Here is a 26,801-nt window from a genome sequence, read left to right as displayed (position 1 = left end):
TATCTCACAGACACTATGCTGGAGTTATGCTCTGCACCCTAGGGTGCTGACAAAGGAGACTGGGCCCCTGTACCCATTCTCAGACTCTGGTGCAGTTAGGAATCACCAGGGAGTTTATATGAGAATACAGGCTCCCAGACTTATCCCAGTCATGCTATTTGAGACTCTGATTTCTAAGTGTGGATTAGGCATTAGGATCCACATTTAAACAGATACCCCTGTCACCAGCGATCCTCATCTGAGTGTCCCACATTTGAGGAGCACGTAGGAGGACCATGTGTAGGCTGCCTCAATCTGTGCAGGGTGGTGATGTGTGCACTTTACATATACTGGAGAGAAACTTTGTTCAACTTTCATTGACTTCTGTGGTGATATTTTGTCTATGATCTAGAAAATAAAGTTTGCCTGAAGATCAGAGTGTAAAGCTAGACACACTAGTTAGGTATAGAGACCAGGCACTGGTGGCACACACCTTTAATCCCAGCACTTGGGAGACAGAGGCAGACAGATCTCTGTTAATTCAAGACTACTCTGAGCTACACAAAATTGATCCAGTCTAAAAGAGAAACAGAGCTCACACAAAGGTGATCTCAGCTCTAGGGATCCCAGGCCTTTAATCTCAGCACTAGCAAGGAATATAAGGCAGAAGGAGACAGGAGCTCAGTGCAGTCTGTGAAGCAGTGCCATCTGGAGATGCGGTCTGAGGACATGATCGCCCTTTCTGTCTGAGCATGGGTAGAGGTGAGAACTCTCTAGTAGCTGACTGCTTTGCTTCTCTGATCTTCAGTTTTAACCCCAATATCTGTTTCTGGGTTTTTATTGTTAATACCAATTAGAATTCATGCTAAAGATTTCTGTATATTTCACCATTAAAGCCCAACATTAGTCTTTAGAGTGACCAGATACCCATTGCAACAGATCTTTCTGACTACATTTATGTGGGCATATTAAAAAAACTTTTGGCAGAAATTCATCTGTCTCCTTTTTCTGGACCTGGGAATAGCAATAGGAAGCACTTAGGCTTTTCCCAAATATAATTCCTGGGCTCTGAGAATCCTCCCTACCCATGGCCTCCTGGGACTCTGAATGGCCTGCCTGTTGGCCAGAGGCACCAAGCATCCCCATCCTGGAAATGTGGGAAAGATGGTCTCTGTCCTTGAGAACTCAGGGTCTGCTGAGACAGACAGAGCAGACTCATGTGAATGTCAGGCACACAGATATAACAAAAATAAACTAGATATACATGCGTGCAGCAGTGAGAAGCCCAGTACAGCGTGACTGTGGCCTCAAGGTCCTACATTAAGTGAGAGAGAACTGGATGGAAGGTGCTAGGTAAACCACTAAGATTGCCTTTCCAAAGGGGGCATGTGTCATTCATTTGTTTCCTAATTCTCATTAGACTTACAGAAGGTAGATCTCAGCTAGTCACTGAGATGTTTACTTACTGTAAATACAGCAGGCTCAACATCTGCCGTCATGGGGACACAACACCAAACACGCACTGGGATCAGGTGGCGCGAGGCACCAGAGCATGTACACGTGGTCCAAAAGGGAGTCAGCGAAGACTTAAAAACAGTGATGTCTCTGTCAGGTTCCTAAAGGCAAGGTCTGTCTCTTCCTTTTGGGGCCTAGGGCACAAGAACAAAATAATTCTGGGTTATTAGCTTCCCCAATCCTGCCATCTTAACTTGTATACCAGTAAATGGACATTTCAGATCTCTAGTTCAAGTCTGTCCACATGGCCACTGCCACCCATGATCGTTACGGTCTACAGTCAGGAGGACTGAGACATATAAAAGCTGTTTGTGGACATGGAAATGGACTTGGTACCATTTGGTCATTGAATGTGGGAAGCCTGGATTTACAGAGGAGGAGGATCTAGAAAGTGGGTGTGCAGCCTGTGGATAGTCATATCCTCTTTACCCACAGACCTCTCACTAGAGGGACTACAGCTGGACAAGGATCAGTGAGGCCCCTTCTGAGGTGTGGGTCCCAGAGGTAAGATCTTGATGACAGGTCTAGGGAAAGTTCTTCCTAAAGGATAACTAGACACGAGCTAATAAGTTGGGCATGGGGGAGCCTTCCATAGAAATAGCAGCATCCCAAGGTCCCCAAGATGGTAAAAGCCTGGTTTAACTCTAAAACTAGGGTATTAGAGATGGATGGAGGATGGAGAATGGACCAAGAGAAGGATCCAACTCTATAGAAGACAGAGACAAGACACAATGAACCAAGAAAGATCATATGAAAGCTGCAAGAACGTTCTTTCCTGGTTGAATTATGATGCAGCCAATATGATACTTGATGTAGGAAGAGAGCAGGATGTTCAGTTTGACTAGGCCTACAAGTACTGAAAGGGGCACGATAAGAATGGCAATGGTGATGAAAATCATGCTGCACTAAAACTATACCCGCTGGGAAGGTTGAGGCATAAGGATTCTCAGTTCAAGGACAGCTTGACAACTTACTGAGTTGAGACTCTGTCTCAAAATAAAGAATGGCTGGGATGTAAGCCTGTGGTGGAGTGCTTGTCTGGCATGTGCAATCCTCTGGAGTCAACCTCCAAGGTAAGAGGGGAAAAAGTCTGGAAGGAAGGAACAAAGACAAGGAGTGACAGAGAAAGGGAAGGAGGAAGGGAGGGAGGGAGGGAGGGAGGGAGGGAGGGAGGGAGGGAGGGAGGGAGAGAGGGAGAGAGGGAGGGAGGGAGGGAGGGAGGGAAGATATAATTGGAAAGGAGCAATTGTAGAGAAGCTGTGGGTTCAGGGGTTAAGATTATCAGAATAAAACCCAACCCTCTGGAACAAGCTCTTAAACTGAGGGGCTGGAAATATGGCTTAGCGGTGGGGAGTGTTTTTTGCATAACCATGAGTCCTGGAATGCCTGCTAACTCTATCCAATGTGTATACACAAGGAGAAACTCACATAGACAGGCACATATAAATAACTCAATCAATAAATCATACATTTATGTATATATGAACTGGGCCAAGAATCTTATTCTCTGCTTACTAATGCTGACCATTCACATTAAGCAAAATACTCTCCTACAGGTAACACCCCTGTGCTCTGGGCTCTGGGCTCTGGGCGCTCCCTATAGTAGAGTAATAGCACTGTGTGTGTGTTTTCATGTTTTCCTTTGTGGCTAATATCATGAAACTTTCTGACATGGCAGCACCTGTCATCTCTACTTGTTAAGTATAACTGCCATTTATGTTGTGGGCAACATTTGACACCACCAAAATTTTCCTCCTTTTTTTCCCTTTCAATTATTTTGTTTAATTGTTAACACTCTCACCACTTAGCACCAATAAAATTATAAATACACTATGCTCTCACAAAAATTGTAAGCTGATGTGGTCTATGTGTGTGAGAGAGAGAGAGAGAGTGTGTGTGTGTGTGTGTGTGTGTGTGCGCGCGCGCGCGTATTAGAAAGAGAAAGAGATTATGATAACAGTGCATATATAATCTCAACAACCAGGGGCCCTAGGGACTCACACTCAAGGATGGAACAGTTGGTTTAAATTATGTTTCCATGTGAAATACGGTATTGCTATTTTTTCCCTAGCATGTGGGAAAGCGTGTGGGAAATGATTTGACTGATAGGAAATAAATCTGTGGGCATGTGCGTGATCAGGACTGAGACACAAGCAAATGGTGGTCTGTGCTGCTCTGGGAGGAGCCTCTCCTGGTTGGAGGTTAACCCTTTCCATTCACTACATGACAGAAGAATAGTCAGAATATTACAGTGACTTTCAGCATCAAAGGTCCTAAAGCCATGGGACTCAGACAACCCTTGACCTCAGGCAGGAGCTGGGTGACTCTGAGGAACCACTCTTAAGTGTTCAGGATCCCATTTGAACTTCTAAAGAAAAATTTGATTTAGTTCCCATTCTAGGTTAAGGTCCATCAAAAGCAAACCAAGCTAAAGGAAGAATTGGCTAGTAGCACCAAACCACGGCCAGTCTCTATTGGCACAAATATCTTCTTGGTCCATCAGGGCCAAGGTTTCATGAAATGTCTATTAAATGGTGAGGAAACAAGGCTTGGAGACCAAGCAGTGGATTTTTTGCAGCTGCCGGAGAGCTCAGCTCTGAGAACCCCAGAGAATTCCTAGAATGATGGGAAGGGCTGATTCCAGGTCTGTTCTGGTTTTGCATGGGGCAGGCATCCTCTGGAGCAAGGAGATAACAGAGCATACCCAGAGCCTCCCGGGTATTGGTGTAGTAGGTTTTGCTCCAGCCAGTTTCAGAAAGGAATCAGCAGTTTCTTACTCCAGTGCACCAACCGTCAGAGAATAGTCCCATTTCATCACTACCCGGCTCCATTGCCACCAACTTGTTTCTGTGCAGAGGTTAAAAAGGAGGTGCTGAGCATCTGTCCTCTACATTGGGGTTTGGTTTGGGTTTCGTTGGTGATGGTTTTTCTTTCATTATCTTGGAGTTACAGTTCATGGTGTGCTTTTCTTTAATTATGTCTGTCTTTAAATGTACTACTCCAAACTGAGTGCTTAGGAGGATCCACCCAGGAAAGAAATTGTGATGTAAACAAATTGTCACCTTCCATCGTTAAATAAGACCACTATACTAAGAGTTTGTTTGTTTCATTCTTGGCTTTGTTTCATTTCTTTGGTTTTGGTTGTGATGCTGGGGATGCCATGGATTCCAGATCTGAAAAACTGCCATTGGACATCTCTCGATGGTTGCTGCGGACACTAAATGTCATTAATTCTTATTGTTTCCATTTGTGGGCAGTGTGTCCTCTGCCTTGAACTTCTATTTCCTCAGATGTTTGGGTCACCATGAACTCCGTTCAAGCCTCTTTTCACACAGGCTGAAGAAAGAGTTGTTCCTTAGGTTTCAGCTCTGTTGTTGGCCCATATGCAACTAATATGGTCAACAACAGACAACTGGTCACCCTCCCATGAGTTGGCCTGGGTGGAGAAGGCAAGCTGACTTGAACAGCAATGGCCAAGCACCAAAGCACCAGAATGAACAATAGTAAAATAATCTTAGAGCAGAAAGAGATCACGTAAACACTGAATGGCATAAAAGGGATGTAGATGTGAATTACTACATTTTACACTCTAGATTCTGTGGTAGAAAAAAAACAAATCACACTAGAAAAATGTAATCCTAGAGTCAGCAAACATGAGATTTTGTGTGTGCTCACTCAGTGATGAGGTCTCTATGGTGCAGGCCATCAAATGGCAACCCCTAGTCTAAGGCAAGCCTTCGCTACCTATTGGCTGAGGATCTTCAGCAAGCCTCTTGGGTACTAACCACCCCTGACTCGGAACTGTTGTGGGAGACAAGTGAAGTATTATAGTCAGAGTACTTAGAATGGCTCCTGGTGCAGAAGTATGTTTACGCTTCTATTTTTTTTTGTCATTTAAAGACCATTATAAATTAGTATGTGTAAGAGATCGTTCCAACTGAACCAGGCCCTCTGAATGAGGGTGCCATCTAGGAGGCCTGAGTAGTCTATGAGATCTCTGGTAGTGGATCAGTATTTATCGCTAGTGTATGAATGGACTTTAGGAGTCCATTCCCCATAGAGGGATACTCTCTTAGCCTAGATACATGTAGGAGGGCCTAGGTCCTGCCGAAAATGATATGATAGACTTTGATGATCCTCCATGAAAGGCCTCACCCTCTCTGGGGAGCAGAAGGGGTATGGGATGGGTGGGTTGGTGGGGAGCATAGGAGGATGGGAGGAAGAGGGAACTGGGATTGGTATGTAAAATAAGATTGTTTTTAATTTAAATTTTAAAAAAAGAAAAAAAGATTGTTCCAAATGTTTTTATATGTTTTGTTTGGCCTCACCAATTTTATTTATTTATGCATATGCCTATGTGTGTATGCATGTGTATGCATGTGTATGCATCTGTGCACATGTACAAGATCATGCCGTGGAGAGCATGTGGAGATCAGAAGACAACATTAGAAATTGTATTCTCTCTTTCCACCACGTTGGTACCAGGGATGAAAATCAGTTTGTCAAACCCTGATGGCAGGTGCCTCTACTTGCTTAGCCATCTTACCACCCCTGATATCACACATTTGATTGCTTGATAAATATTTTCAATTTATAGGCTAAATGCATTGACTGCATTTATTCTTCATGTCCATCAGCCACATTCCATCAAGAGCAACCGTGGGCCTTGTATTTTTTAGAGTTTCAAGGGATCATGTATATCAAGGGGAATTTTATTTCAAGATGAGAAGATGCAGACAGGTTGACTTGGCCAGGGTCATATCAAAGCAGCAACGGAGCTGGTTTTCACATTAGAGCTCTTTGCTTGCTTCTTTTCCAGGTCCCAAACTGATATTTTTAACCAAAAAAAAAGTTACCTATCAAGCTTTCAGGACTTATCTTCAGTGAATGCCCACTCCCCATCTTCCAGGTGAGCTCCTGGGTGACATGGCTGATCCTCACAGCAGGCTCCATGGAGGAAAAGCGAGAAGTCTTCTCATATTTGGTTCACGTGGCCAAATGCTGCTGGAACATGGGCAACTACAACGCTGTCATGGAGTTCCTGGCTGGCCTCAGGTAAGAAAGTATGGCGATCTGGACATGTGTCTCTTTCTAGTTAGATATCTCTGAATTAATTCCCTGGGCAGCCAGCCACATTTACCAAGGTTTGCAATTGGTAGTGATCATGAAGGGGAAATACACTCCTTTCTTCCAATTCCACAGCCCTGGACCCTCAAAGGAGGAGGAGAGGAGAGGAGAGGAGAGGAGAGGAGAGGAGAGGAGAGGAGAGGAGAGGAGAGGAGAGGAGAGGAGAGGAGAGGAGAGGGAGGGAAGGGAGGGGGCAGGAATGGGGAGGGGGGTCAATAGGGAAAGGAGGGAACAGGTGTTGAGGGAGCTAAAAGTCCTACTTGGCTGGTTGTAATCATCTCTACCCTCACAGACGTAGATGTGGATGATGCTAGAGAGCCTTCCCAGTGACTCCCTGCCTGCTCACCTGCTTGCTTTGTCAGGGTCTCTCCCTGCATGGTTATCTAGTGGATTCGCTTTCTCATCACTGTGTCGAATGAGAGGTCAACTTAAAGGAGCAAATGGCTATTTTTGGCTCATGGTTTCAAGGTTTGCCACACATGATTGGTTGACTACTGATGCCTGGGTAGAGTATGATGACGTTGGGAATGTGTAGTGGAGGGTCTTTCCCTCACTGTGGTCATGGTGGAAATGAGAGAGAAGCCGGGAAGGCTCAAGGTCAAGGCATTCTCCCCAAGGACCTGCCCCCAGTGGCCTTCTTCTAGCTAGACCACTTCCTCCTAAACTTTCTAAAACCCTCTAAAATAGTACCCCCATCAGGAGACAGGAATCCCCTCAAAGGTTTAAACATGAGTCTGTGAGGCATATTTCATATTTAATATAGTATCTGTCAAAGTGTGGTGATCACTCAATACTCAGGCTTTAGGTCTAGTTCTAGGGTCCTCTCTCATAGGTTTTAGGGTCACCTCATCTGAAAGACAGGCTTTTCAAGATAGCTCAGGCCAAGCTCCTTCCACATTGTCTACTCTGGACTCAAGAGAGACATCCCCACTGACTTGTCAACTTAACAAAGGCAGAAAACATCTACAGAGCCATCTCTCCCTTGGCCAGTGGGCAACTCTAGCCAGATGCTAGATGCTGCATCTGCAACTGCTGCAGATGAATGTCCAAGGAGTCCACTTGACATCCCCTCCACTGAGGCTAAGTTTGTGCTTTTCACATAAGCCCTCTCACAATACTCTGTATAGGAATATTTCCAACTGTCTGCTTGAATCTAGCTTTCCTGTGTGTGTGCACTGAAGGAAGACAAGAAACCCCTGAGAGCAGTCTAGACACCCCCTCATGATGACATGGCATCTCTCTTCAGACTGCCAGCTGTTGGTCTCAGCAGCACTTTCCAAGTGGGAGAAATTCCATTTAACATGTTGTTATGCAAATCATGCTTCAAGACAAGGTCCCCAGATGGGGTGGAGCTAACGTCAAACTTCGTTCTGTAAAAAGCTGTTCCTCACGAAAGTCCATACTAGCAGGCTTCTTTTATACCACCAAGGAACTCAAAGATCAGGAGGGACATCTAGAACACACTTTCTGTGGACAAAGTCTCAGAAATATTTACACAAGCCAAGTGCTCTGGTTTTCTTTCTGTTTCTGAGATAAAAAAAAACACTCTGAGCAAAAGCAACTCAAAGGAAGAAAGGGGTTATTTGAATTACCCTTCCTAGTCATAAGTCCATCATGGAGAGAAATCAGGGCAGGAACTCAGAGGAGGAAAGGGGTTATTTGGATCACCCTCCCAGGTCATAAGTCCATCTTGGAAGGAAATCAGAGCAGGAACTCCAACAAGAACTTGGAGCAGAAACCTGGGAGGAATGCTCCTTGCTGACTTAATCCTAGTCTTATACTTAGCTTTTTTAAGCAATATTTTTATAATTTTCTGAGAATTTCATACAATGTATTTTGAATATATCCATCTGTTTTCCCCAACTCCTCCAATAACCACCCTCCTCACCCTCCCATCCCTTCCCATTCTACTTAGACGACTTCTTCTTCTTCTTCTTCTTCTTCTTCTTCTTCTTCTTCTTCTTCTTCTTCTTCTTCTTCTTCTTCTTCTTCTTCTCCTTCTTCTTCTTCTTCTTCTTCTTCTTCTTCTTCTTCTTCTTCTTCTTCTTCTTCTTCCCTTCTTCTCCTTCTTCTTCTCCTCCTCCTCCCTCTACTCCTTCTTCTTTGGCTTATCCTATGGTAAGGGGAGTGGGGTCTGCCCTAGATTGTGGTCAGCTTTCCAGGGTTCACAGTATTAAAGAAAACTGACTTCCCTCTCACAGTTGCTAACAAATACCATTACCTCCTCAGCTAGTGATGGGATTTTGGGTCTGCTTTCCAATCTCTATGCTGGGAATTTTATGTGGCTGGGACACGCATAGCTCTTACACATGCTATCACAATTGCTGAGAGTTCACAGGTATAACTGCCCTATTTTATCTGGGCAGTTTTATCTGACAGTTTCCTTTATCTACCACCTTTAGCTCTTACAATATTTTTACTCACTCTTTGATGAAGATCCATGAACTTTGGGAGGAGGGGTATGATGTGTATGCCCTCTAGGGATAAGCACTATACAGTCTCTCTAATTCTATGCATATTGATCAATTCAAGATCTCTGTGCTAACTATCATCTACTACAAGAACTCTTTGATGAGGCTTTAGAGATGCTCTGACCTATGGGTACAGGAATACATCATTAGGAGTCATTTTATTATTGTGTCCCTTTAGCAAAATAATACTACTGGGTTCTCTCCTAGGATGCATGACATATATCTAGTCACTGGATCTTGGCTCCTTTAACAGTACCAGGTACAGGTTCCATCTCATGGAGTGAGCCTTAAATCCAACCTGAAAGTGGTTGGTTGCTCCTCTAACAGTTCTGCTACTATTGTACCAGCTCAGAGAATGATGTTGCCCACAGGAGTGCTGGACCATCTTACATCAATTAGCAATAAGACAGTCCCCCACAGATGAATCTGATGCAGACAATTTATCTTTCAAGAGTATCCTCTCAGATGTGTCACATTAACATTAAAGCTGTCTAGAATAGCATGTTACTGTGAACTGAAGTTCTCTGAAGTAGCCACATCTGTACTAAGGATCCAGTAGACTGACCTTGGCTAACCAGAACATGCTGACTGATTGGAGAGGAGAGATATTTCAAATCAAGAGTCATCACTTATCTTGGCTGTGTTTAGTCTCTTTTATATCTGTTTATTGTCAACCCCTAACACTGAGGTGACTCTTAGGTAAAGCTTTTGGAATGCGCTACTAAGCTTCACAGATCTCTATCCTTCACCAGCCCTGAAGCTAAGAATGCCATAAGATAGCATTGGAAGTCTGAAGAATAGATTTCTCTACTTTGTCCATCCCACCTACCTGCTAGGTACTTCCCAGCAATAGGTACTGATGTATGAGTTTATTTTGTTTGGTGACTATAAAAGTTCATGTAACCTATTCCATGATGGGGCATGTCATTCAGAGAAATAGGAGCCTGTGTTTCTGGGCCATGTTCACTCATATTTGCACAGAACAAGGCATTTTCTTGCCTCCTTTGAAGAATAGTCATTTGACATAAATATTATCAACCTTGTTTTCCTCTTGCTGACAACTACCAGGACACTCTAGTCAACATATAATTTTCAGCTTTGATAATTAGCCTTATTTCTTTTTGAGTCTGTCCTATTTAATTTTTAAATTTATTATCGTGGGCATGACTTATGTGGAGGGTATGCATGCAGAGGTCAGAGAACCACTTTATGGAGTTAGTTTTCTCCTTCCATGTTTACTTGGATTCCAGGCTCCAACTCACATCCTCAGACTTGTGCAACAAGTGCCTTTACCCTAACTTCGTCTTTTATTTTAAATAAATAATAACAGAAAAAAACACTAAGAAAGTAAAAGACAGTGAAGGTGTACGGAATTCAACCTACATACTGTAATACCGTAAGCTACATTGTCATTCCTCCAAGTTTTAAAAAAATGTCATTTTCTTGCAATAGGTCAAGGAAAGTTCTAAAGATGTGGCAGTTCATGGATCAGTCTGACATTGAGACCATGCGGAGCCTGAAGGATGCCATGGCTCAGCACGAGTCCTCCCTGGAGTACAAGAAGGTGGTGACTCGGGCCCTGCACATCCCCGGCTGCAAGGTGGTCCCCTTCTGTGGTGTGTTCTTGAAGGAGCTCTGTGAGGTGCTTGATGGCGCCTCTGGCCTGCTGAAGCTCTGCCCGCGGTACAGCTCCCAAGAAGCTGCTCTGGAAGTGAGTGTCCTCAAGCGGGCAGCCCCCAAGAGGCCCTCCTGGGCCTCGTGTACTCGGTAGTACTGCAGAAAATCACATCCCGAGCCCAGAGTAATCCTTGCTATGCTGTTGCTGGGCAGTGAGGAGGTCCTTGAAAGTTCTGGAGAAAGTAAAGCCCACTGTTTGGAACTCAGTATTGTTACATTGGGTTTAATATGACACTGTTGAGCACAAAGGGAAGGTGTCATTGGATTTTTGTTGTTTTCATTTTAAAAGTTGGTAAGTTTTTTCTATTGGGCAGAACTCTCTAGATTCAGAGAATGAAGTCAAGCAAGAGCAACAACTTCCAAATCAGTGGGTGGAGGAGTGGAGAAAGAGCTTTCTTGTCACACTTGTAAGAAGATGCCAAGGAAACGGGTGCCTCATCCAGACACAGAGGCTCTGGCCCTCACCCCATTCTCCTAGGCCCATGGCTTCTGCTCTAGACTTCTGCCAAAGTGGAGAGGACTGTGTAAGCTTTAACTCAAAAGACATTGCACACTGAGTAAGGGGTACTAAGAGGCTCAAGATAAATAAAGAAACCTCTCTCTGAAGTGTTTAAAACTAAATAAAAGTGTTAGGGAGGTATTTGAGGCATTGTGTATTTAGAAAGCTCAAGCCCAATTCCAGGGTCATTCACTTTCTCTTCAGTGTGGACAACTCTCAATACTGAACCTTCAGACATGTGCGCATGAGCGCGCGAGCGCGTGTGTGTGCGCGCGCACACACACACACAAATGTTTGCACACATGCACATAATCCTTCGTTGAAGTGGGAAGACTCATAAAATTGCAGCCTATGTTGTATCACATGAGAACAGGGACATCACTGGGTTCAGGAAGACTTGAGAGCCCCAATAGGCAGAGGTGACACACACTGGCTAATATTTCCTTGGTTTTAGCAGCTGGTATTAAACATCCAATAAACGAAAGAGAAGACTTTAAAAAGCCTCCCACCTTCCTCTTTCCTCTGCTCCCTGTGGTGAAGAAGGAGCACTGCCTCTCTTGACTGAGCTGTGGGTCTTCACTCTGATTCCAGAAGCTTCCTGATCAAGGTCAAGTTACAATAGTAGCTTGAAAAACACCAAGTAAGCTACTGTCCTCCTGTAGCCCATATGGACAAGAAGGCCAAAAGGCAGCCTTTTAAATGTTTCCCTTGAATCGGGTCACTTCATCTTGTTCCATGTCCCGGTGATCTTTAATCATGGCTCTCTTCTCAGTTCCCACTGCAAGAATAAAATAACTGCCCTTCTCTCTAAAGTGGTTAACCTTGTCCCTAGGGAGCCATGAGATAATATTGCTTTTAGTGTTATAAATTCAAAGTGCAGTTTAGATTCCTAGAGGTGCTGAGATTGTCACAGCAAGGAAAGAGCAAGTTTTGGGGTTTCATGTGGTAGGATGAAAACAAATAGGAAATAAAAGCTTTCCTTAGAGCCTCTTGTCTTCGTTCAGTAAAATAGGCACAGATGCTGTTACCGCTATTATGATTAAGGTCTCCTAGCCAAGTAGGTTATTTAGACATATTAAGTTGCAACAGTGCAATCTTGAACTTCTCTCCTGTAGTTTGTGGCTGATTACAGTGGACAAGATAACTTCTTACAACGAGTGGGACAGAATGGCTTGAAGAACACAGAGAAGGAGTCCACAGTCAACAGCATCTTTCAAATCATCCGGAGCTGCAGTCGAAGCTTGGAGATGGAGGAGGAGGACAGCTCCAGTGAAGGGGCTGGCTCCAGGAAAAACTCCTTGAAGGATAAAACCCGATGGCAGTAAGTTTCAGTGTCCGTGTGTATGTGGGTGGGAGCCTTTCTCCTCTTTTCCCACTGACTAGTTTTTTTCCTAGTCAGTTGAGTTTCACATAAAAACCTAATAGAAATGTGTCACTTTCATACCTAACTGAGGCTTCACCTACAAACTTTACTAACTCAGAGTTGGAATTTTCCTTTCCAGTGTGATTCCTTTTTTTCTAAAACTACTATATACATTTTACTTTTTCCACAAGTCCTTGCCTTTTTAAAGGAAAAAGTGTATTAGTTTTGTTTTTTAACTGGTAGTGAAATCTTAGAAATGTATTCATTAATGGGATACATATTATCCCCTTAAAAATATGGCTATCCTGCCATTTCTTTTTTTTTTAATGAGGTACTGATTTAATCAAATAATTAGGGAAAACTCAAATGACTGAGAAACACATACAGGAAATGTTCAACATTGTTAGTCAGCAGGAAAACGCAAATCAAAACTACTTTCATATTTCACCTTACAATTGTCTGAATGGCTAAGATCAATAAGACAAATGATAGCTCATGCTGGTGAAGATGTGGAGTAAGGGCAACACTCTTCCATTGCTGCTGGCAATGCAAACTTGTGCAGCCAGTATGGAAATCAGTGTGGTGGTTAATCAGGAAGATGGGAATTGGTCTACCTCAACTCTATCTACCAGCTATACCAATCTGGGGCATATGTTGAAGAGGTTCTTTCCAGCATGGTCCCACCTAGTCCACAGCCACTTCTGCCCCAAATGAACACATGGACACTATATTAGTTAAAACTATTGGCCGGTGGCTTGGGCTTCTTATTGGCTAACTCTATCTTAATTATTAACCCATTTCTATTCATCTATGTATTTTCATGTGGTCATGGCTTACTGGAGAACACCTGGCACATCCCCTCTTCCTGGTCTCACATGGCATCTCATTCTGCCTACCTTTCCCAGAATTCTCCTCATCTCCTCATCCCACTTTGCCTTATTGGCCAAGTTTTATTCATCAACCAATAAGAGAAACACATATACAAAAGGACATCTCCCATCAGACATATACTCAAAGCATTTTCTTAACCATGTTTATTGCTGTCCCATTAATAGTAGTCAGTCTTGTGCTTTACTCATTACAGTTGCCTTAGTCCTTAACCTGTGGATGCATGTTGTGATGAGTTCTTACACTGAGAAGGACAGTGGTTGTTTTGAAAAATAACTTCTTTGGAGTTACGCTAGATCCCTGGAATTTGTTGCTAATGTAGAAATGAATGTCATTTTGCCTGAGTCTCTGCTGCTACTTTGTTGTAGGGGAGTAAACCTAATTCTAGATTGCATCAAGGCCTTTGGACTTTCTTCCACATATCATTTCCTATCTCACTGCATTTTGAAAGAATAGTGCTCAAAGATTAACCTAGTGCCACCTTCACAGCAATGTGGCCGAAATGTTCAGACATATGGCATGTAAACCATCTATTAGTTCTTCTGTTGTTTTACTGTGTCTCAAACCAGAGAACACGTTCATATGTTCTCAATAGGAGTTTGCTGACACTTTGTGGCAATCTTTACATGGAATCAAGGCCACCTACAAAGAAGGACATCTCGCTGGGCGGTGGCGGCGCACGCCTTTAATCCCAGCACTCGGGAGGCAGAGGCAGGCGGATCTCTGTGAGTTCGAGGCCAGGCTGGACTGATAGCCTCCAAAACAATATGGAGAAACCCTGTCTCGTAAAAACCAAAAAAAAAAAAGGACATCTCTACAGGAAGTATCTCCCAACCATTGCAGTCCTTGGTCTATACCAATCCTGTCTATCAATCCCACCACATACTCAGCTATGTGTGTATCTACCTCCACAAAAAATTTTACAAGAGTAAAAATGAATAATGAAAGTTATTAGGGAAAATGAAAATAAGTTTAGGAAAAATAAAATATGATAAAGCAACACCATATAATCCCTATGACTAAATTTTATTCTGAAATTCTTAGTAGCCAAAGGGAAAGAGAACTCCAAGTTCATTGTGAGTCTCACTTAGGAGAAACATACTGTTTCCTCACACTGAGATCTGGATGAAAGTCCTTCCTTAAATTCTACAAGTAGCCATATATACATGTATAGTGATTAGACACGGGATTGGGGGGATGACATTACATGGGAGGGGCATGGTAGGGCCTGGGAGGAGATGGAGAGGGAGAAGGAGGTGGATATCATCAAAATACCTAGTAAACAGTTGTGAAATTCTGAAAGACCGAATAAAAATCCTACAACTAAGGATATATCGTGCCCAAATAGATATCATACTGATTTGACGAGGCATTATTTTGCAACAACCTTGTATGTCTGTGGGTGTGGGTGGCATGAATGGTGTCAACATTTCTAAAACACTTTTGATTGAGTCCCAGAGAACTAGCCCATGAGCTCTCTTTATTCTCCTTTCTTCCATCTACATTTACTGAAAGATAAATTTCTTCCACTGTCCTACCACTCTTGGAAAGGTGGTTTCTTTCTTTCTTTCTTTGTGAAGACAATGTCTTGCTATGTTTGTAACCTCGGCAGACACTGAACTCACAACCCTCTTCCTTCAGCTCCCAGCTGGTAGAATACAGTTGTTCACTACCACACCTGGCTTTCCTAGCTTCCTTTTACCTTCACGTTTTACAAGGATGTGTAAAGTACCCTTTAAAGATATTTATGTTCCTTTTCATCATTATTAAAATAATTGCTTTTCATTAAAAGCTGTACTTTTTAGATGACATAGATTCCTTTGTGTGCTTGGGTTCTGTTTGGTAGAGCAACTGCGGATCTTTGTCTGCAGTGGGGTAATTACTGGAAACTATTGTTTGGTTAGCATATAGAAAAATAGGTTTCATTATAATATTTTCATAAATATATACCATTATACTTTTATTTATATTCTCTTCTAATGGCCTCCCTCAATTATCTCCACAACCTCTGTCTCCTTCCTTACCTGTCGCTCTCCCCACAGCTATGGACTGCAGAATTATACAGTGAGAGCTCAGCTGACAAAATCACAGAGCTAACCCACCCGGATCACACATTCTGATGGAGGAGGCCCATATGCAGGGCAGTGGGAGTACTTGCTTTATTAATAGTCACTAACCTTACTGTAAATTCCTTGTGAAGCCATAGCACTCCCTTTCTATGGTGGGACTCATCCCAAAGACTCCAGCAGTGTATTAATCATTTACTGGGCACATTTTCCTCTATACATTGATATATTGGATGACTCCCCCCAGCAATGCTTGATTCTCAACCTGGTCTTTGTATAAACTTAGAAGTCTGCCCCTCTGCAATTATCTTCCTTGGCAGATAGTTGGTCAGTGTTAGTGTCCAGGCAAGGAGACTCAATCGAGACATTCACAGATGCCCAAGGACAAGAATTATGGCATGTCTAAAGAGAGATAGAAAATAAGAGTGTCCCGGATTCTCTCTGGCAGCAGATAGGAAAGTGCTGTCCCAAGCTAAGCTCACATTAACCTTAAAGCATGCCTATTCATTACTTGCCAGTCTAGTAACAATAGATCTGTGCCTTAAAGTCATCATTGGGCACTGTGCCCTCCCTGTCTGGTCATGGTTTTGCTTCTATAGCCCTGGACCTTGTGTCACCATGGTAAACAAACAGCTCAGCTCCTTATTGCTTGCTCTGGGAATGCACTTTTGACCAATGAGAAGAGTTTTTAGAATAGAAGAGGAATCTAGAAGAAAAAGCATGGAGAAGTTAGAAGTAGGACAGGATTAGTAGAGCAGAAACAGAACAATAAAGAGCACATGAAATAAAGAGCATGGCCCTCGGATTATGTGTGAAGTTACTATAGAAATCTCTTACCCCCTCCTTCGCTCCTGAGAAGCATTTCACCTTTGGAACCCTAGGTAGGGGCTGGAGCAGGTCTCTTAGTCCTTACACCCCACAGCTCCTCTTCTGCTATATATGCTTCTTCAGAGCATGTTCTTGATGTCTTTGTCAACGATTAGGTGCCAATGGCTGTGCAGATTTATTTCTGGTCCTTCTATTATATTCTACTTGTCTACTTATATATCAGTAACATGTCTTTTTGTTGCTATGATTCATATAATACAGTTAAATCTTCAGGCTACACAGAGAAACCCTGTCTCAAAAAACCAAAGAGAAAGAGAAAGAGAGAGAAATTAAAGAGAAACCCTGTCTCAAAAAACCAAAGAGAAAGAGAAAGAGAGAGAAATTAAAGAGAAACCCTGTCTCAAAAAACCAAAGAGAAAGAGAGAGGTGTTGTTGTTTTTTGTTTTTGTTTTTTGTCAACGTATTCAAACACTACTAAAAGTGTAGTAGAAAGAAAAACGAAAAGGGGTAGTGATATGGGAGAACAGAAGAGAGATTGGCCAGCAAAAAAAAAATGCATAGGCAAAATTTGGTAAATGTATAAAGGGTAATAAAAATGAATACATAAAGCCTTTTTAAATATGATAAAAATAGTAAAAGTATTTAGAGGGGGATGTGGTCCCCACATCCTCTCCTTGTGCTGGGGTTTTGTCTGGCTTGTACTTGAGTTGGTCTCAAGCATGCTGGGCGCTCTGTGTGCCTCTACCTGTAGCATCCAGAAAACAGTTTCCTTGAAGTCACTCAGCACCTCTGGCTCTTGGAAAGATCCCTGAGCCACGAGGGGAGAGATGCAATATGGACATCTCATTTAAGGTTAAGCACTCTGCTGCCTCTTATTCTCTGCCCATTAGATAGTTGTGGATCTCTCTGTTAGTTATTATCTGCTGCAAGAAGCTTGTCTGATGAAGGGTGATCTATGGGTATAGCAATCAATCATTAGCAGAGGAGTAGTGCTTGGGTCTCTGCTAGGGCTCAGAGGAGACACCAACATTTAACTACTTCTGGGAAGGAAAAAGTCGGGTTTCTTCAGTGGACTGACTCCAGGTATATTGAGCACACTCCAGGGCAGGTACCACGCATAGGACTTGTTAACTGGACTAACACAAACTGGTTTAGGGGGTGGCAAAAATCTGGGTAGGTAGGGATGTGGAGGAGAATCTGAATCGATTTGGGAGAGGGGATGAATATGGTTAGAGTGCACTGTGTGCAAGTCTCAAAAGAATATTTTTAAAATATATAAATACAGGAAAACACCAGGGACAGAAGACAGACAGGGGAAGAAGGGTTAGAATGTTTTTTCTCTGGAGCCTTGGAAATGAAGTCTGTTGGGTATTCGCAGCAGGGAGAGGACGGCCAGACCCCTGAATTTTTTACTTGCCTATAGTTTATGCAGGCACTGAGCCTTGGGGAGAAGGGGGGTGATCAAGTGTCTGGTACCTGTCAGGGCTGCCTTGACTTCACCTTGGTAGCTTCCCTTCTGTGCACACCACGGGCCTCTGCTGGCCACACTTAGCCTTGCAGTCTATGAACTAGGCAGGTTCTATCCTAGTTCTAGCTCAGAGGTTCTTCCCAAGATCCCTGGGAGTAGAAGAAAGAACTGTTCCGCTGAGATTTATACAGGTGGATCTGTCCTTATGTTTTCAGAGTCCGCTCGGGTTTAATTTCCCCACTGGAGAGATGCAGCTTCAGATATAAGGGGTCGCTGCAGCTTCAAGGTAGCAAGGTAGCTCCAGAGGTTGTTTTACTTGATGACCTTGGGCTCAAGGCTCTTGAAGTCCAGAAGGGTCCTCAGTGGACGAATTCTGCTTCCAGCCACTGAGGGTGGGACTTCCTTTTCCTAAACACTTCACTTCCTGGCCTTCTGCTGTCTGTCAGCATTCGGCCCTGTTCTCTACACTGCCTCTAGGGACTGTCTCTCACTCTTGGGGGTAAGGCCAGTTGAATCTGGCTCCCTGGCTTGTGATTCTCCCCCAGTCTGTAGTTTCCCGGGTAGCCAAGTTTTAAATGACGAACTCCCTCGGGATGGGAGGGCCTTTCTGAGCTGGCTGAACTCTCCTCAGCTGCTCACTCTTTCCACCAAAGAAGCCGCTCTCTCAGTGACTACAACTGGGTGAGGCTCCTGAGAAGTATGGGTGTCGGGGGCGGGACTGCCAGTCTCTTCTCTCCAGAGCCACCTGGTGATGTGCTTTTCAGATGACGTTTCTGTGTCTGCCTCCGCGCCACGGAGCCCTGCGCATGGCGACTCTTCTGTTTCTCCACACCTTTCAGCAGCCTTGTGTGGATTTACAAAGCTCTTCCTCCCTTTCTTAGTAATGGTCCCCTTTCTTCTCATCCTGACACCTCTGCAAGGGTCACAGGGAGGTAGCTTCTAGGCTGCCACTTGACACGGAAGCTACTGCTTGGGACGTTTTTATTTCCATTTTTTCTGTTTCTTCCCTGGTCTTCCTCCTCATCATTTAATCATCTATAGCCTAAGAACATTCCCTTCCACTGCCCATTTTCCAGATCCGGTTGTAAGCATCCTGAGAATCGGGGAAGGAAACCACAAAGATGCAAATATTTATTTCACAAAGCTTGGGAAGACATATTGAAATCCTCACTTTGAGACCTTTGTGCCTAAGTAGTGGAAGTGGTTTCCTGGCCCTTAAGTGATTGCTACTCCAAAAAGAAGCCTTGGATATGGCCAGGAGGCAGGATTTAATAGGGTCACTGAAGCGAGCCCAGTAAGCACTGTTTCCTTATTTACCTCAGTCCAGAGCACCTTGTGAAAATGTTCCATTCAGGGTGTCTTAGGCACAATGTATTGCTGGTCCTAAAGGACAAAAGAAGTGGGCTTTGTTGAGTTTAAACAATAACCTTCAGCCCTGCTCATGCCACAGCGCCCAACTGGGTGAAAAGGGTAGGAAGGAGGGGAGAAAGGAAAGAGGGAGAAGGGGAAAGCAGGGAAACAAGCAGTCTATCTCATGGTCCTTCCATTTACCCAGCATGCAGGGAGGGCATCAGAATTCCTCTCAAAGCCCTCACCTGCTCCTGCCAGAAAACCAGTGGGAACACCCCCAGAAACCCCAGAAAAGGGATCATAAAAAGCCAATGGCCTGGAACTGGAGCAATAACTGTGTTGACAAAGTGCTTGCTATGCTAGCATGAAGATCTGAGTTCAGATTTCTCCAGCACCCAGGGTAAAACAACAACAACAGCATTGTGTGCCTGTAATCCCAGACCTGAAGAGTTGGAAGCAGGGACTTAATTGACCTTCCACCGTAGTTGGATTGGTGAACTCGGGGTTCAGTGAGAGACTGTGTCTCAAAGACTAAGGGGGAGAAGTGGTACCCAGGAAGCTGAAGTCAGTTGCCTATGATAACTAGCAGGCCAGGGGACCTGAGGCTGAGCAGGAACTCCTGCCCAGCAGTATTAAAGACATTTAACTGGAAAGGAGCTAACCCTTGACTTCTCTTCATACCTAGTTCTGTGGACTTGAAACAGCTCTCATCTTAGCTAGGATATTGCTATGATAAAATACCATGACCAAAAGCAACTTGGGGAGGAAAATTTTTATTTCAGCTTAGAACCTGCACTCTTTATCTAGGGAACTCAAGGCAGGAACTAATGCAGAAGCAATGGAGAAATCCTGCTTACTAGCTTGCTCAGCCTGCTTTCCTATAGCACCCAGGACCATCTTCCAAGGGACAGCACCACCCACTGTGAGTTGGTCCCTCCCACATCAATCATCAATCAAAAAAATGTACCACAGGCTGCCCACAGCTGTTGGGGGCTGTTTCTAACTGAGGTTCCCTCTTCCCAAATGACTCTAGCTTGTGTCAAGGTGACATAAGATGAGCCACCACAGGTCTCTTTTAGAAATACATGTTTTTAACTGATTATAGCTGAGGGGGAAAATGATAGGTTAGTTAAAAGCACAAATTATTTTTTAAAACTTTAAAACGGTAGATTTTTTTATTACAGGGAACAACTATAACAAATCATGTGGTGAGGGTGATTTTCTCCTATTTTAAAACATAAAATTTAGGTTTTATTTGTTGGTGATTCATATTCAAGTAGTCATTGTAAATTTGTAAAAAACAAAGAACCCTTAAAAGAAAATACATAAGCAGGTTGACAAACAGCCTTCTGTCACCTAATATAAGGTTTTTTTCACCAGATTTCCATAGAAAAATGTTCAGCTGTTGATCTCTGGTTTCTCATGCAGGAAACCAAGAAGCTCTTGAAAAGCAGGGTAAAAACCTTCCTTCAGTTTTCATGCCTAAGGGTGAGGTAGTTTCTTTGCTGGTTGACCACATCTTTGATCTTGGTTAATATTGCTTGATTTCTAAATAAATCTTAATTTTCTATTTTCTCCCTTCTCATAATCCCACAGAAAACTGTCTCCAGGAGAATCAGGCTCAGAACTACACAAAATCCACTCTGCCGTCTAAGAGACTAAGGATACCACTAGCTTCCTGCTTGAAATGAATTTATTTCATTACAAACAATTGTCAATTTTATTTTGTAAATTACCCCCTGGATGAATGCTTTCTAATGGAATTATTGCCATCTGGCATTAGTTCCTTTTGTATCCTAAAATACAAAGTGATGCCAAGAAAGATAGCCCTGCCCCCCATACACATAGCTTATGTCATCTAGAGAAACAGAAACAGCCTCCAGAAAAGTTGTATCTTTTTTTTCTATCTAGATGTTTTTATCCCATAATACCTGTAGTTTTTCACTGGCAAAATTTTGTTAACTTAAAATCAGAAATTCTATGTTTAAACTAACGGGTTATGTTTTAATCAGTACCAATGCTCACAAACTGAATCTCTATCAACTTTGGTTGGTTGGTTGATTTTTTAAAAATGGATTTTTTGTTGTAGTTCAGACTGTCCTGGAAGTTACTATGTAGCCCAGACTAACCTAAACTCATGGCGATCCTCCTGTCTCAGTCTCCTTCGTGTTCTAATTACTGGTGTCACCACCACCACCTCACCCCAGCCTTTTTACTACCACAGAGTATCACAGAAAGAATGTGGTAGTGGCCCCAGAGAGACACTTAGACATGATCCCTGAAGGAAGCCATTCTAGGGAAACAGTTTGCTAGTCAGCCTGGAGAAGACTTCAAATGAGCAATGTCTGGTCTCCTTACATTTAATCATAGCAGTGCCCTTTACTGAGCCAGACTCATGGCTGTGTGCACTTGTAATCTTTGTTTTGTTTGATAGCCACCCCTACTTTGTGAGGTGACCATTTCCCTCCTGCCGTTTAGTAGGTAAGTGGAGAGAGGCTTGGAGTTTGAATGTTCTGACCAGATCACACAGAACACAGGTGGCAGATCTATGTAGAGTGTGTGAGGCATGAGGCAACTGTGGAGATGAACATGAGTGTTTCCTTTCTTCCCTTGTCACTGAGAGCACTTGCAGAGGTATGCTGCGTTACCCATGCAGTAATTTCTTTTTATTTAATTTTTTTACTATAACATGGAACTTCAAGGAAAAGTGCATGAAATTTTATGTATTTGTACCTAGCACTCAAAAAATGGTTTCTAATACCATTCTTCAGTACAAAGAAGCAAAGTCCTTTGAGAAAATGGCTGATACAAGGATTAGAGCAGGGACGTGTGAGCCTGGGGTGTCCTATAGTGCTACAAAGTAGTAAGACGCAATGAAAAGAGCAACTCATCCAAGCAAACCAATGTGGGTCTATGAAAGAAGCACATGCCAAAGGAGCTCCTAGTGGCCAAAGCAACAAAATGAAGCAGTATTAAGTTATAACCCACTTACAGCGCTATTTAAATATCAGTAAATCCCTACAGTAAGGAGCTGACATGTAAATGTGACTAATGGGGATAGGAGATAAAACTCCCATGCCAAAGAATTCCAAAAGTGTAATTTATATAGCCTCTCCATTCCCTAAGAGGTAGAACATGCCATGCTCTCCTTCAGTGTAATCTGGACATAGTGACTTGCTTCCAATTAGTATATATGGAAAGGAACTTTAATTAATAGTAATAACAATAGGGTGGGACATGAGAAACTCTGCCTCAGTCATGTTTCAGGTCAGCATCACTGGGTTGCCATGTTGGAAGTATATGCAGTTTATAAAGTGTAATAATAATGGTGGTTTATCTCTGTACCATTCCTCACCCATCCCCATAATCTTAGTCTAACTTTGATCAAAATACCAGACAAATCTTAGTTAATCACTTTCTGCAAAATACCAAGATGTGCTTCTCAAAACTGTCAAGATCATTAACAGCATGCCTATGATCAGACACCTTGATAAATATAAGACTGTAGAATATTGTTATAAATATATTACCCTATGGTGTATGCATTTTATATTTCCTATGTTTGTTTGAATTCAAAACCGGATGAAAACACTGTCACTGTGTGTGAAGAAAAGGCTTTGTGTTGGTCCCCTTCTGATTATCAGACAAAGCAAATTGGTATCTGTTTCCATCAGGTTGATAATTGGAGATTTTCTGGATTCAGAAAATGACATCTTTGAGAAGTCCAAAGAATGCGACCTTCATGGATCAGAGGAGTCCCAGAAGGCCTTTGACCATGGGACAGAGCTCATCCCGTGGTACGTGCTGTCCATCCAAGCTGATGTGCACCAGTTCCTATTGCAGGGGGCCACAGCCATCCACTATGACCAGGACACACATCTCTCTGCCCGCTGCTTCCTCCAGTTACAGCCTGACAATAGCACCTTGACCTGGATGAAGCCTCCCACCTCCTCCCCAGCTGGTGCCAGACCCAAGTTTGGTGTGCTCAGTAATATGTCTGAACCTGGCAAGTTCCCGTCAGTGGGCAGTCCTGGGCTGAGTGGCCTGGCCGAGGGTATCCTGGACCTGTTTTCGGTGAAGGCTGTGTACATGGGACACCCGGGCATTGATATACACACTGTGTGTGTTCAGAACAAACTGAGTAGCCTGCTTCTCTCCGAGACTGGGGTAACACTGCTCTATGGACTGCAGACCACTGACAATAGACTCTTGCACTTTGTGGCACCAAAGCACACAGCTAAGATGATTTTCAGTGGATTGCTGGAACTCACGACAGCTGTGAGAAAGATAAGGAAGTTCCCTGACCAAAGACAGCAGTGGCTTCGGAAACAGTATGTCAGCCTCTACCAGGTAAGGGATGGGCCCAGCCCTCTCCCTTGAGTAGTGCAACCCTCAGGACCACACACTTGGTGCTTAAACTACCAGGTTCCCAGCCCTGTCACTCACTCTGTGTCAACTTGGGTAGCTTTCCTTAGCCTCCCAGGGCCACAGTTTCCCTGCCTAAAAACTGGAACTGTGCATAGTGTGTGAACGCATAGCATGTACAGACAAAGTTGAATTAATATGTCTGTCTGTTCATGGTGGGCCACCTTACTATTTTGTATGGAAACAGTGGCTGTGGTCATTGCCATTCTCACATCTGGAAAGAAACCAGTTGGTACAGGCACTTCACCCACTGAAGGTTTCAGCTGAAAGCACCGCCATATGTCAGGCATGGTGGCACATGCCTGTCATCCCAATACTTCGGAGGATGAGGAGGGCTAACAAGAAGGCTTTATTAACTGATTTATCCAATCTGGCTTCCCTAACTTCTTCCAAGAGCGTAACCTGGGGGCATTTTTAATGAATTAATGTGAAGTCCATTCCCCATGCTAGAAAAGGAGGAAGGGTCACAGGACACCAGGAGGTTGAAGCAATTTCTGAGGACTTTGTTCTACTCAACTGCTTATGTAGTCCCTGCGTTGTTTTTTGTTTGTTTGTTTGTTTGTTTTTTCTCACTGCCATGACAAAACACCTGGCAACAGAAACTTGAAGACCAAAGAATTTATTTTAGCTCACAGTTTGAGAGTACAGTCCATCGTGGCAGGGCAGTCATGGCAATGGGGGCTTAAGGCAGCTGGTCACATTGTATCTGCAGTCAGAGAGAGAGAGAGAGAGAGAGAGAGAGAGAGAGAGAGAGAGAGAGAGAGAGAGAGAGAGGGAGGGAGGGAGGGAGGGAGGGAGGGAGGGAGGGAGGGAGGGAGGGACGGAGGGACGGAGGGACGGAGGGAGGGAGGGACGGAGGGACGGAGGGACGGAGGGACGGAGGGAGGGAGGGAAGGAGGCTGGTGCTCAGCCCACTTTCTCCTTTTTCTGCCATCCAGGACTGCAGCCCATGGAACAGAGCTGCCACATTTAGAATGGGTCTTAACTCGTCAGCTAACCCAGTGCTGAAAGTCCCACATAGACATGCCCAGGGGTTTTTCTTCCAACTAGCTCTTCAAGCTCAAAGCTCCCTATGAACACACAGGGGCCAAGTATTTTAATTTCTACTTTATATGAACTGACTAGTCCTGCCTCTGTGATATATAATATTAGCATACTGAGTAAGTGACTCCTACATATTAACATAGTGTTCTGCCACGCACTAGTACCAACATTTTTTTTAATTTATAAGTTGCTTTTTGAACATCTGTGGGATTTTCTCCAAAATTCTGTTAACAATCCTATTAGAAGATTACTTTATCCCAAGTTTGGAAAAAAGCATACACAGAAAATAAAAATAATCTTTTCAACTTCAAAGTGAAAAATACAATGAAAACCAGGAAACTATGCGATGATATTTATGGGGAAGGTGGAAGAGATATGGACCCTTTAGCTTTGGCTTAAATTGTCAGGGTCAAAGCTAGGAGTCCTGAGAAGCTGTAAAACTCAAATATAGAAATACCAGGTAAGTGTCTTTGGTTGTAAGCAATAAATTCTAATTCTTTACTATAGGCAAAGGAAAACTATTTAGCCAAAGGTGTGGATTAGTTTCATTGCCTTCATAGAAAAGAGATGGCAACATGTTTAAGTACGTAGATTTTTAAATTTTCTTTTCTTTTCTTTTTCCAAGACAGGGTTTTTCTGTGCAGCCCTGGCTGTTCTGGAACTCACTCTGTAGACTAGGCTGGCCTTGAACTCAAAGATCCGCTTGCCTCCCAAATTCTGTGATTAAAGGTGTGTGCCACCCCTGCCCAGGACTTGCTTTACTTTTACTTTTCAATTAAGTATGTATTGTTGTGTGTCTGTGTGGGGGTGGTTTGTGTGCATTCAGGTACCAGTAAAGGACTTGGAGTTACAGGCAGGTGTTGGGACCCAAACTTGTCCTATAGAAGAGCAGTCCGTACTCCTAACCACTGAGTCATCTCTCCAGCTCAAGCGGATATATTTTTTAATGAATCCGTTTCCTTGCCATAAACTTCTACGTGAATTGTTTGTTAAAACTAATTTGTGTTCACTCATAAGCATCCTTCATTCAGTTTTAAAAAGAAAAAGGAAACTATCTCCTTTGTGGGTCCCAAACATGCTTATTGTTTAGTGTAAAATAAAAGAAAGAATTACACTATATTTTAGTTTCCACAAAGCCTCCTTGAGAGAGCAAACAAAAGTATTATCTTATGGTCTGGTTTTCTTTTTCTTTTTTTAACTTTTATTTTTAAGGTTATAATTTATATTACAACATTTTACCCCTTCCCTTTCCTCCCTCCAAATCCTCCCATATACCCTTCCAACTCTCTTTCAATTTCATGACCTGTTTTATTTTTTATTTTTTCTGTTTTTTTTTTTTGAGGCAGGGTTTCTTTGTGACTTTGGAGGCTGTCCTGGAACTAGCTCTTGTAGACCAGGCTGGTCTCAAACTCAGAGAGATCCACCTGCCTCTGCCTGGGATTAAAGGCGTGTGCCACCAACACCCAGCTCTGTTTTATTTTTTAATAACTACTACTGTATGCATATATGTATGTTATACACAAATATATTCTTAAATACACCCTGTTCAGTCCATGGACATACATTTTCAGGGCTGACCATTTGGCACTGGGCAATCAATTGTTGTCTTCCCTAGGGAAGACCACCTTCCCCACCCCCAACTTTCCTCAGATGTCTGTAGTTCTTTACGAATTGTTGAGGTCCTGGCCTGATAGTCTTAAGAATAAACTTTGCAGCATGTTGAGATATTCTGAAATTAGGAAAACTGAAACAGCAGAGATTGGTCATGCTGATGGTTGTTTCCTGTGTAACTTGTAGCAGATCTGTTAAAAAACTTAAAGGTGCATGAGTTAAAAGAAGATCAATGAGCAAAAGTTCTACAAAACTTTCAGCTCTATGTTCTTCGATAAGGCAGTTTGAGTCTATTTGTTGGTTTGGGTCAGGTGATATCTGTTCAGTTTGGAGGATCCAGAATAGCTCATTAGCTCATACTGTCTTCAGAAGGCCTGTGTCAGATGGGGCGATCGTCATTCATGTTCATTTTCTCACACCCAGTAATCCTATTCCTGGGTGCTGTGGCATGCGCCTGCAGTCTCAGCTTCTGGGGAGGCTGGACTGAAAG

General features: G+C 43.2%; 1 protein-coding gene across 4 annotated transcripts in view; it reads left to right on the top strand.

The window, feature by feature from the left end:
- The window catches only part of Plce1 (phospholipase C epsilon 1), a 281,607-nt gene that overhangs the window by 197,904 nt on the left and 56,902 nt on the right, over window positions 1–26,801 (top strand). For all 4 annotated transcript variants that reach the window (XM_005063631.4, XM_040744913.1, XM_040744911.1 and 1 more), the window contains exons 5-8: window positions 6,404–6,549; window positions 10,545–10,803; window positions 12,384–12,589; window positions 22,906–23,581. In XM_005063631.4, coding sequence (XP_005063688.1) covers window positions 6,404–6,549; window positions 10,545–10,803; window positions 12,384–12,589; window positions 22,906–23,581 — 1,287 coding nt within the window. The remainder of the gene's footprint in view (window positions 1–6,403; window positions 6,550–10,544; window positions 10,804–12,383; window positions 12,590–22,905; window positions 23,582–26,801) is intronic.

Source organism: Mesocricetus auratus, unplaced genomic scaffold (assembly GCF_017639785.1).
Source record: "Mesocricetus auratus isolate SY011 unplaced genomic scaffold, BCM_Maur_2.0 Super-Scaffold_4256, whole genome shotgun sequence".
NCBI lineage: Eukaryota > Metazoa > Chordata > Mammalia > Rodentia > Cricetidae > Mesocricetus > Mesocricetus auratus.
The sequence above is the reverse complement of the archived record's forward strand: the minus strand, read 5'-3'. Positions and strand labels throughout refer to the sequence as shown.